Source organism: Crocuta crocuta, unplaced genomic scaffold (genome assembly GCF_008692635.1).
Source record: "Crocuta crocuta isolate KB4526 unplaced genomic scaffold, BGI_CrCroc_1.0 scaffold69, whole genome shotgun sequence".
NCBI classification, from domain to species: domain Eukaryota; kingdom Metazoa; phylum Chordata; class Mammalia; order Carnivora; family Hyaenidae; genus Crocuta; species Crocuta crocuta.
Genome location: NW_027551576.1, coordinates 2,322,961 through 2,335,319, shown reverse-complemented (window position 1 = coordinate 2,335,319; position 12,359 = coordinate 2,322,961). Strand labels below are relative to the sequence as shown.

The 12,359-nt window shown below is 46.9% G+C and overlaps 1 protein-coding gene across 5 annotated transcripts in view; it reads right to left on the bottom strand.

Moving 5' to 3' along the window:
* The window catches only part of ATG7 (autophagy related 7), a 239,614-nt gene that overhangs the window by 206,538 nt on the left and 20,717 nt on the right, over positions 1-12,359 (bottom strand). For all 5 annotated transcript variants that reach the window (XM_077751556.1, XM_077751557.1, XM_077751555.1 and 2 more), the window contains 4 exons: positions 8,849-8,966; positions 7,069-7,146; positions 3,591-3,707; positions 2,046-2,195 (listed from right to left, as the gene is read on the bottom strand). In XM_077751556.1, coding sequence (XP_077607682.1) covers positions 2,046-2,195; positions 3,591-3,707; positions 7,069-7,146; positions 8,849-8,966 — 463 coding nt within the window. The remainder of the gene's footprint in view (positions 1-2,045; positions 2,196-3,590; positions 3,708-7,068; positions 7,147-8,848; positions 8,967-12,359) is intronic.

Here is a 12,359-nt window from a genome sequence, read left to right as displayed (position 1 = left end):
GGTGAGCCGGTTGTTAGCACCCTGTCCACCTCCGCGCTCTGGGGCCCTGCACGGGCAGCCTGAGGCTGGCCGCGGCGGGGGTCCCGGCGCCCCGGAAAGCAGCAGACGCTGCACAGTCAGGTCTCGCCCCGCCTGAGAGACAGCCAGCTGTCCGACAGTTGTCAGGACACCACCGATCGGACACCTTCAAGTGTCCAAACTCTTCAGCCCAGTCACTCTGTATCTGGAAATTCTTCGCGAGGAAATAATTCGAGGAAAGTGGGGGATGGCAGGGATCTGATGCACAAGGAGGCTCCTAATGAGGAAGACGTATGAGAAAACTGTGTGTCAGAAAAGTCACGTCATCTATCAGAAAGGATGCTGATGCAGACTGCGATAGTGTTCTGCTAAAATGCTACAATCAAAGAGAATATAGTATAATCTCAGTCTTTGAAAAATAGGAAGAGATTAGTAGGAGATACACAAAATGCTTACTTAAAAAACAAAAACTTAAAATAACAGCCGAATAGCTTTGTGAGAATTTAAAAGCAGAAAGATGCAGCTGGAAATAAAAAGAACGAGCGGAACCATACTTAGTGTCGTTCATTTATCTGACAGTATTCTCAAACGGGGCACACAACATTGTCCAAAGGAAGTGATGACCTACTTCGGAGTCCAAATCACTTAGTGGGTCACAACTGGTATTTTTCAAAAAGACAGAAAAGAAGAGGACAGAAAATAGAGTGCAGAGCACCTAAGAAAGGATTATTTCGTGAAGGAAAACGCTGATGTCATTGGGGGGGAGAAATGTACTTAAAAAAAGTTTCTTAAGTTCAGGCTACGGAATAATCAGGGCATCAGTTAGAGGTCTCTCTCTTCTCAACTCGGATATGTCTACACGGCTATTGAAATTATCCCACTGGACTTCATGACTTCACAAAATTCATCAATTTAAAAATTTTTAATTTACAATCTCTTATATGGCTGAGATAGCTTACTATATCTCTCATTACTTTGAAAAGACACTGACAGTACTTTTTGATCCGTTCAGAAGAATTTTATTGAGGACCCAAGACAAGTGTTAGACACTGTGGACCCACAGATACAGAAGACGCAGTCCTGCCCTTGGGAGCTTCCTGTCTAGTATGGAACAAAAGTAATTTGACAAGGGCACAGCACAGTAAATGAAGAATAGGGAAAAAATGCAGTGAGATCAGGAAAGGAAAGATCTATGAGAAGGCTTCACTGTGCGGCTAGGATTCCAACAAGGAGACTTTCTTAGGATCTTCACAGGTAGAATAGATTTCAGATGATTTGATACATGGTCAAAGAGAGATACAGAGAAAGTCCGAGGTAGAGGCGCCCGTGTGGCTCAGTTTGTTAAGTGTCTGACTTCGGCTCAGGCCTTGATCTCACAGTTTGTAAGTTCAGGTTCTGCTTTCAGCTCTGCACTGACAGTGCAGAGCCTGCTTTGGATCCTCTGTCTTCCTCTCCCTGTCACCCCCTCTCAAGAATAAAAATAAACATTAAAAAAAAAACACACAGGAAAACTTGGTTGGAGCCATGGTTTATGAGGAAAACAGTGGAAGGTGAGGCAGGAAAGGTGGCGTGGAGTCAGAGAGAAGACACCATTAACTCGTGATCATTGAACCCTAGGTTCCACGGGAGCAGTTTGAGGCAGATTCTTCTATCGTGGTGGCGTGCAAGATGGAAGCGGGAAGGCTAACTATCCAGGAGAGAAGGAATCAGGGCCTGAACTATGGTGGTAACTCTAGAAATAAGTTAAAATACAGACACAAAATATACTGGAGCAAAAACTGAAATGACTCTATCACTAATAGGACGTGAGGAACCCAACAGGAAGTGAGCTAGGAAAATCCGGAGGAGCAGCTGATTTGCGGATGGCAGCGGTGGGAAAGGGAGAAGGCAAAGAAACACTCTGCAACATTCTTTGGAGGGCCAAAGAAATCTAACTGAGTTGGAATTTTGTAGTGGTCTATCATAACATGAACATCAGACTCTTTTTTTTAACGGGTAATGAAATGAAACTCAAGAGTTTCTCTGACCTTCGTCCTTTGGTCTTGGAAGAAATCGCTGCAGTGTTTGAGCAGGGACACCAGCACCACATTCTCATCATATTTGATTAAGAAGTAAGGGAGCGCTGGTACTCCTTCTGTGTGACAAAGATCATCATACGCACGTTCGAGGGCTTGAATCTAAGAACAGGAAACACTGAGTTATCCTCCGGACAGTCACATACCCAATTCTGAGCTGAAAATTCTCATAAAAGGCATTTTCACGTCAGAAGACTGGAAATGACTGAGCATACCCCTGTGTTTCTTTTGCAGCAAATAAACACAGGAGCGCCCCGCAAATAACAGCACTTCACTTCCATGTAACACCTCCCATGTGCATGTTGGTGTCTTAGACAGGGGCACAAGGAGACACTTCCATGGTGTGGCACAGTGATTCCCTAAGATATTAACCACGACGGTGTGGGGAGAGAGCTCCCAACATTATTTCTCTCCTGTAATAACCAAGCACTGAATCCGTCACTGATGAACTTTACCCTGAACCTCTCCATAAAACAACAGTATTACTGAGGCATACCCCACTTATTATACAATTCACCCACATAAAATGCATAATTCAGTGCTGTTTTTAGGCATGTTCACAGGATTATGCAACCATCAACTCATTTTGAAGTTCCTTTTTTTTAAAAAAAAAAAAAAAAGTAATCTCTATACCCAATGTGGGGCTTGAACTCGTGACCCCTGAGATCAAGAGTCAGATGCTTTTCCAACTAAGCCAGCTGGGCACCCCATCGACCTGATAATTTTAGAACATTTATGTCACTCCTAAAAGAAGCCCCGTAGCCATCAGCAGTCAGCTGCTCTGGCATAATCGTTTTCCTCTACTTACACTTCTTGGGAAATCAGTTCCGCAAAACCACAGCCTTTGATTTGTACTAAACAAAATTACTAAATTGTCATCAATAAGGGTTTCTCGCTGGTGTTAGAACTCATGGTTTAGTGACTGACGTGGTTCATGAATTCAAATCATCTTGCCACTCAAACCTTGTTTCCAGGATAGTCAGGATTCTTCGGCTGAGGGTCGGTGCTGTACTAGCCTGATGATTTTCACTGCCCTCCTCAGCACAACCTCTTTCTCACTGTCTTTCTTAGACCACAAAGGCTACCTGTGTGTGCCATTCCTGGTGCAGAAGTTCCACACCTTGGTGTGAGGGCAGTAGAAGATCTTCTATTCGGTTTCAAAGACTCTCTTCCCAAAGTACAACTAGCGCCTAAGGATCCTCTGCGATGAAAGCGAAAGCCACATTTTGGCAAATTCTTGCAGACTTTCAATATGTTCCTATAGCTCCTCTACTGGCTTAGGCTTTCACCAAATGTCACAGAATATCTGCAAAAAGTACCTCGCATCACTCCTCCAAAATGATTTTACAAACATTTCGTAAATGAGTCTGCTCCTCATGGCATCTTTGGAGGACCCCATGGTGACCACCTCTTCATTCAGACAAGGGCTTGTCTTTCGATAAAGTACTCAAGCTCATTACGCCCAAGTTTACCTGCGTTTTGCTAATATGTTGATACCTGTTTTGGTGAAAACCTTTGATCCAAGCCCACTGGCCCCTGAATGAGGGGTATACTCTCTGGAAGGCAGAGAGCAGGGAAGCAAAACCAGTAGTAGAAGTGGTACTTCTTTAGATCCTAGAAGAAAGAATACAAGAGGGTTATAGCCAATGATGAAACGGAAATGCAACTACTGATGTAATTCCCCATCACCGCTCAGACCCACTGATGCACACAACACAGAATCAGCTGGTCAGAAAGTCTCCTCTCCAGCAGAACTCAGGATAGAATACAGAATTTCTCTTTCTCCTAAAACATGCCCACACACCAAACAGTAATCTATCATGAATAACATATTTATCATCCACTTGCCAACAGAAAGTGTTGACAATTATCGTCATCACTGTGTAATACACAAAACCACCCCAAGAGGTAACTATTATCCCATTTTATAGACAGAAAACTGAAGTTTATGGGGGTTGGGGGGGGGGGTGTTGAAGAAAAGAACTTGAGCCAAACAAAGACACTGATTAGTGGAGAGGAAGCAGAATTCCTTTTCCAAAATACCAGCTTCCTCCACAGAACCACACATACTCTACGACTCAACTGGGGAGCACAGCCACCAGACACGGCTCCACTCTTCACAGTCAAATGAACTAAGCATGTTTTTGAAGAAGCTGTACTAACCATAACCTATAAATGTCTGAGATAATAAAATACTTTCAGAAATACCTTGTTGGTGAAATTCAGGTCAACAATTATTAAGCCCTTGCTATGTACAAGATAATACATTAGCCACTCTGATCATAAGAAGATAAAGAAAACCCAGTTCAGTCTTTGGGCATCTCACTCTCTATACAGGCAGAGATAACCTGAGCCATGAGTCACAGAAGAGGTTCTAAGGACAAAGGGCATCAGTGACATGAGACTACATCTTCAGGGGTGAATCTGATGGCTCCCCCAGCAGGGGAAGCGAGGCAGGGGCAATGACTCGGGAAGCTGCTTTCGATAACTGTTTTCTCTCAGGCTGGAGGCTCTTGCCTCTCACCTCTTGCAGCCTTTTTGGCCTACATCACTCATACTATGGGACCTCACAGTATTCTCGGTGTCTGAGAGCATCTCCTTCGGTCTGTTTCTTTGGCTAATCAACATTTCTCCTTTAATCTTGCTAAGAATAAAGGATAGATAGTTGTTTGATGACTTTTTATTGAGACAGAATTCACATTGTACAATTAACTGTGCTAAAGTGTACACCTGAGTGTTTGCCTGGCACATGAGTAAGGTCGTAGCACCATCACCCAATCGCAGACCAAGTTCATTGCCCCCAAAAGAAAACTCCAATAGTAGCACCCCCCCCAACTAGTTAGTTAGAAATACCCACTCACAGAACTCCCCATTCTCCCCTCCCCCACCCCTAGCAACCACTCATCTATTTTCTGTCTCTATGGATTTGCCCATTCTGGGCTTTTCATATAAATGAAATCGTACTAGATAACTCTTTAAATAAAAATAAATGTATATATAAACGTGTGTCTACGCGAGAAAAGTCACGTAGATTATAGATTCCAATCTCTAATTCTGCCATTAATCGATCAACTGACAACAAATTCCCTTTTGACAACAGCAAAACAAACTACACAATTGAAATGAATGAAGTGCCTGTTCCTTTGAATCCTAAAAGCAGCAGAAAGAAAAGCAAAAAATACCTCCAGAGATTATACTCTTTTCTTTGTACTTAAATGATTTGTCATAACTGATCTTTAGTCAAAGGTTAAACAATTCAAGATGAAGGACTTTATAATTTCTAAGAAGCTTTATCAGATCCTCTTCAAAAGTCAAAAGGCTTGAATTTCTTAGAATTCTTTTCAGGATACAAAGGACCTCAATTAAATTAAACATAAAGCCCTTTGTATTTGAGGATCTTAAAAGACAAAGACTTTTAATTTTTTTAAGGTAGGCCAAGAATGGTCAGTAAAAAGGGCAACAGGGCCAATACACACACTAACTCTTAAAACTTTAACTAAGAGCTGATGTTATTTTTCTCATCAAATGCAAATTGTCAGATTCTACTAACTTGAATTCTCAGTACAGAAAATACATTGATGTTAAAGTAACAAACCCAGAAATCTTTAACTAGCACCACTTATCTCTCTCTTAGTAGCAGATCTAGAAAACCCGCTCACATTTACAGACAATTCAAATTATTCATGCCAAATTACAGCTAGTAATCTCATGGAGAATTTAAACATTTTTCTATCGCCCCCACTATTACACAGAAAGCATCATAACGTGTTAGGAAATGTGCTCCTTATAGATAGATGGCCACCCTCAGGCACGGCCTTCAGTAGGACTTTTATCATTCTCTCCTTTGCCTTGGGCAGCATATCAGGCAGCATTCAGAAGAAACAGGATTAGTTCATGGGGCAGCAAGAAAGGCAAGACCTATAACTTAGCAAAAGAAAGAAGGGAGTGGAGGAGAGAGGAGGGAAGGAGGGGAGGAAGGAGGGGAGGAAGGAGGGGGGGAGGGAGGGAAGGAAGGAGGGAAGGAAGATGGATGGATGGATGGATGGATGGATGTGGGGAAGAGGATTAATATCCAAAACTGATAAAGCTGGTAAAACAGCACACATAGTACACCTCAACATCGATGTGTTTATATGCCTTCCCCAGAGAATTTCTCCTAAAGAAATAAAATGAACAGGAAAAAAAAATCAGTGTGGCCAATATTGCTCACTGCAGCATTTTATAAAATAGTGAATATTAGAAACAACCTAGAATCTATAGAAGATACACTTGACAGAATATTATATAGTCAACCTACTTATAAAGGCTAAAATCATTTCATATGTGGATATATATAGACATACACCCATGTACATATAGGTGTACACACACCTACATGCACACGTGTTCAGTGTGTGCATGTGCCTGTGGGGGGGCGGGGGGCTCGGATCTCGATCATCAGCCCTGACGTTTCCCCACAGCACCCGTCACCAAGACCAGGTCCTCCCCCTACTTCCCTAGGCAGCAGATGTTACATGGACACAAAACGTTTTTCTTTCCTAATGAACCACAGCTGTGTGGACAGGCCGAGTAGAGCAATGTGAACGCTCTAGTCCAGACACCGCTGGAGGACAGCTGGGATCCCCGGGGCGTCATCGTTCTCCTATGGGGACGGGCCCAGCCACGGCGCCCCACGGGACTGCATCGGAAGGAGCGTGAGCAACAAAGAAGCACGGCTCCCTGAAGCTGATCTGACCGTGTCCTGAGTGACAGGGCCTGGGTCACTGTGTTACACAAACCATGTGGGACCCAAGACCAGTAAGAAGGAGTTAATCCTGCGCCGGGGATGAGCGCCAGCACCTTCGGGCCACCAGTTGGATAAGCGTGTCTTGCGCAGCCCTGCCATGAACGACACCCGGCAGCGGCCTCGGGGAGAAGCGCGCGGGGCTCAGCCAGCACCGCAGCCATGCACGCAACCGAGACTCCGTTTACCTACCGCAAACGTCAGGAGGAGGAACTTGTTGAGGAGGACAGGGTTTTCGAGGGCAGCGCCCGATTTTATGGCTTCCCAGATCTGCCAGGAGAAAGAGAAGGGTCAGGCCAGGTTCCCCAGCATCTCGGAGCTTCTCCTCCCTGTCGAGTGAGGCACAGAGGGGAGAGGCCCCGAGCTCTTCTCTCCTCCAGGCTTCACACCACTCACCCCTGCAGCAAAGGGCGAGTGAGCTCACACCGGCCACGATGCACGGCCCCTCGGCCAGCCACACTCCCTGCGGGGCCCAAGGAAGTGGAGAGAACCCAGAAGCCTTCTCTCAGCACCGCTCTGCATCCGAGGAGGCCACCGCACCATTTTCCTGCCTCCATGATTTCCTCCGGCAAATCCTTACTGACTGTCCATCATCTACCGGGCACATCAGCATTACAGAATAAAAGACACAGTCCCTACCCTCAAGAAGCTCTGGGTCTGGTGAGCGAGACAGGTGGAAGTGTGNCCGGGGAGGTGGGAGGGGAAGGACCAGGGAGGGGCTCTGGGAACTCGGTACAGCGGATTTCTGGAAGTGCTGCTTGGGATTGTTTGCCCTGACACACGAAGGAGAGAGAATGACGAGCTGGTGCACACTCAGCAAGCACTGTGACCAGAAGCAGAAGCTGGCATTGGTCTGCAGCTGTTGATCACAAGATGCTCGAGTCGCTAAGATTAGCTGCTCCACTTTGTGTCACTAAGCAAGACGCACAGTTGCACCCACGGGAGCCACTGGGTAGAAGAGGGAAATAAGCAAAGAGAATTTCCTGCTATTGACATGATCACCTCGGAGGAACTGGAGCAGCGAAGAGCAGGCCCCGCTCCTGATAAACTGAAGGGGCAGGAACCGCCGGGGAGTGTGGATGGGGGGGAAGGCTGAGCCCCGCACAAGGGGTAGGATTTCCGTGAGGAGCCGTCTGTGGTTTTTGATGCTGGATGAGGACCTGACCCAACTCCGTGGAGACAGCCTTTTAACTGTGCAGCCAGAGCGGAGGCCAAGGACAGCTGTCATCACCCAGGTCCCTAGCTATATTCACCTGGAGGGATGCAAGGGACACCCGAGGCAGAAGACTTCCTTCTCTGACCACGCCACCCACATACATACGACTCTTTTGCAAAGACCACTCGACGAAGTGGCTTAGAGGGGACAGGGAGAAGCTGTCGGACCGTTTTAAATCCTCACACTAACTCGGCCACGAACAGGTAAGGGAAGGACACTCCCGGCAGAGCAAACGCCATGTGCCAAGGGCAGAGGTGAGAACCAGAGTGGGTGGAGGAATCGTAAGTGATTTGCTGGGACAGGGTCAGAGAAGGTGAGGGCAAGAGTTACGGAGAGAAAAGCCACAGAGACCACAGAGGCCAGGCCACAGTGCCTTGTAAATTAGACAGAACAGTCTAGACTTAGCCCTAGTATACTGGAGAGACTATACGATCATTTCGGAGAGCATTACCGGGCTTAGGACTGGAGAGCCAAGGGGCATAAAGAACAGAGGAGCCAAAGCCACGCAGACACAGGACTCTCAGGGACAGGACAAGCTGCTGCAAAATGCTAGTTAGACAGCAACAGCGAGACTCTTCTCAACTGCCCCACCACAAAATTCCGGCCGCTCCCCAGCTGCAAGCCTGAATGTCTTCTCCCCGACCTTCCCATCGACGCAGGCGAGCTGGGGAAATAAGCCAAAGCCCACGACCACCTTCGAGTACCGACGACAGACGGGGGGAAACAGAACACGTGCAGCATCTCTTCCCGGCTAACCTCGTCTGCTGCGTGTTCCAAAAGGAGCTTCTTATCCGCGGCCTTGAAAGCCTCGAGTGTGTTGGTGTTAAAGAGCGTTCCAACAGCCGGGCAGCAGTGGGCTGGCGTGGGAGCACTCCTGGACACGGAAGAAACACGGTTAGGCAGGCACAGTGGGGACAGCAGTGGGACACAAAGGACAGCGCTCTGCAGGGCCCAGAGGTCAGCCACACACCTCTCTGGGAAAAGAGGATCCTCGCTTAAGTATCCTCGCTTAAGAACTACAAACAGGCACCGCACACACACACACAGCCTCTATGTTCCCTTGACCCTGATCTCTTGGCATGGTGTTCTTCCCCTGCCCCTCCTGCAGTATAAGTTGATTTCCTAGTTTTCACTCTTTCCCATCTTTAACCCAAAAGGGAATCACCATTTACTGAACTTCTCCTGTGCCAAGAACCACACAAGGTTTGAATTCTCTTAAGGGCCTTTTCTTCTGGTTAAAACTTTAAGTAACTTGCCTAAGGTCGCACAAACATAGGCAGAGCTGGGATCTAAAGCCAGAACTAGCTAACTCCAAGGTACTGGGCCGCCTACTGCCTATTCCGCACTCAAACCCCCCTTCAAGGCCCTGCTGCAAACCCTCCCTTTCCAGGAGGCCCCTCCCATCTTTGCTGATGATGGCGGGCACGGGAAACTGAGCATCCCGTCTCAGACCGTCTCCAAGACTGACTGCCATATACACCCAACTAGACGACAACAGGCTCCCTGCAGGCAGGGAACCTGTGTCCCTCTTCCGACTGCACCCAGACCTCCCCAGCCCACACAGGTTCCATGCAGAGCTGCTGCTAAGCAAACTCCTGGGGGTCGTCCGAGTCACACGGACAGTACGTGTCATACCTGGGCTGCCTACCAGCCTGTTGCGTCACAGGGGTGTCATACTCTACACTGTCCCCTTATACTCTTCAGAGTAATCAAACTCAGGGGAGCAGAAGATGGGTTAATTCCGAATACAAACTCAGGCGTGGAAACATCTGGTCTCTTCTTGGAAATGATTAACTTGTGTCTCACAGGTTACGGAGGCCAAACGGTGCTGTCAATTACAGCTAGTGCAGAGAGTGCATTGCACTGCACTGACAGGTAGCTGTTATGTTGCTTCCCTTGGAGTCTGTGTAAGATTGGGTTCGCAAGGGCTCCAAGGAGAAAAGATCAAAACCCAGAGCAGGTGTGGAGGGGTGCCATGGGGAGGACGAGGGGGTCTGCCAAACACTATTTGTGGGGCCCAAATGTCAAGTCCTGGGAAAAAAGTAACTTTCCACAGTCAGAGCCTTCCCTTGGAGGGTGACAAGTCAGCAAATCTTGGTTGTTCTTACAATGTTACTCTGATAAAATATTTTTTCATCCAGGTGAGAGGAGGACATCAAAGACCATCTTAAGGAGAAGAGAAATCACAAAGGGGCCAGGCTCGGCCTGCAGGGAGGAGGAAGGAAGCATGGCAGTCAGTACATTAGGCCCCCTACATTCAGACTCAGCTTTATGAAATCACTGCTGAGACCAAAGGAAGGAAGCTCTGAGCTTATGTGATACAAGCACAAGAGGAAGGGACCCTCCTTCCTAAGGGCCCGAGGGTCCCAGGTGTGTGAATGCAGTGTCAAATGTCCAAGTGTCATCACAAGCATCCGAGCAACTGCCAGCATGCTGGCCAGGCTCCAAGAACATCAGTGCTCATGCAGTGAAGCAGTGAGGACAAGCCGCAGCTACAAAGGAGAAGAACTTTTCATGAGGAAAGCGCCACCAGGGGAGGTGGCCAAGGAAACAAATTTAAGAGGTGGTAGTGAGAGGGAAAGCCACTCTGCCAACCTCTCCAGGTTTGAGTCACTTGTTCCGCACAGAGGTGGCTCAGATGAGGAGTGGAAAGAGCCCCGGACTTGGAAACAAGAGAATTTGGTCCAAATCCTGGGTCCCAGATACATATTAGTTTAGTTTCCTACAATTCCATTGATATGAAATGTCCAGAATAATCAAATCCATACACAGAAGGCAGACTGTGGCTGCCAGGCCAGGGGTGGGGGAGGGGCGCAAGGGTGGGAGAAGGGAAGAATGTAGAGAAACTGCGAATGGGCATAGGCTTTCTTTCCGGAATGATGAAAACGTTCTGGAACCGGTGACAGATGCAGCACAACCTTGTGAACACACTAAAAACTGCTGGATTATACATTTTAAAAGGGTGAATTTTACAGTATATAAATTATATCTCAATAAAGCTGCTACGAGATCAGAATTAGAAATCTTCCCCATATACTAAAGCCAACAGTGAATTTACAATGATGTGTAGTCTAACCAGGTAAAGGATTGATCTTAGAAAGGCCTGCCTGGGGATGCTACTTCTAGAAACTTGGCCTTCACTTCACTAAGTCTCACGGTGCTTACTGAGGAAAGTATTGCAGCTGGTTTGCACCTGTTATTAATACCTGGCCAAAGGCAGGCATGTGGCCAGGGCATCCAGGACAGACAGGGAGGGTGGTGGCCTGGACGGGATAAACCCCCCAAAAAGAAAGACTGAGGCTGCTTTCCACACCTGGAGGAATCTCTGCTCCACATGCCCTGGAGACCTAGGACGTCCTACTCAGTCCGGGGGCACACATATTACCTCCTGCTTTCCGTAATCATCTGTGAGGTTCTGTTCTTTTTGTTGTTGTTGTTTTTAAATTTTTTTTTAATGTTTATTTTTGAGAGAGAGAGATAGAGCAGGAGTGGGGAGGGAGACACAGAACCAGAAGCAGGCTCCAGGCTCTGAGCTGTCAGCACACAGCCGGACACGGGGCTCGAACCCACAAACTGTGAGATCATGACCTGAGCTGAAGTCAGACGCTTAACCGACTGAGCCACCCAGGCGTCCCAGTGAGTTTCTGTTTGCAACACGCTCTAACAGAGTCCCCTGGTGTCCATCCATCAACCACACCACAATCCCATTCTGACAGCCATGCATTTTGACTGCTTGTAATCGATTTCAAGAGTTATCCGAGCAACTGCACACATCGGATCCGTGTTAGGGGCTAATGAGGTCACAGAGCAAGAGCGAGCCTGGGTCCCACGCAGATGATTTTGCCCGAGTCTTACATTCCTTAACTATTTTTTAAAGTATTTTTTTTTTTAGGGCAAGAGCCTATGCCTTCTATTTCTCTAACAAAGTCCAACTTGAGGCTTAGAAAAGAAAATATTTCTGAGGGCTACAAAGATGAATGTTCCTCAAGGGAAAGCCCAGAGAAAGGAAAACTTTTTTTTAATGAGTCAGTTTTCACATATATACAGAGAATGTCCACCAAAGTCTGTTCTTCCCTTTTTAAACAGAAATGGAGTAGATATGTGTGGCCCATAGCCGGGCACTGCTTCCCAGTCTTCCTTATAAGACAGGCCAGGCCTCACACTCCTCCCAATTAGCCTACGTGAAGGGATGCATGTATGCCTGGAGACATAAAGTAACGATTCTGGTTATTTTGCTTTTTTTTTTTTTTTTTTCGTTTTTTTCTCT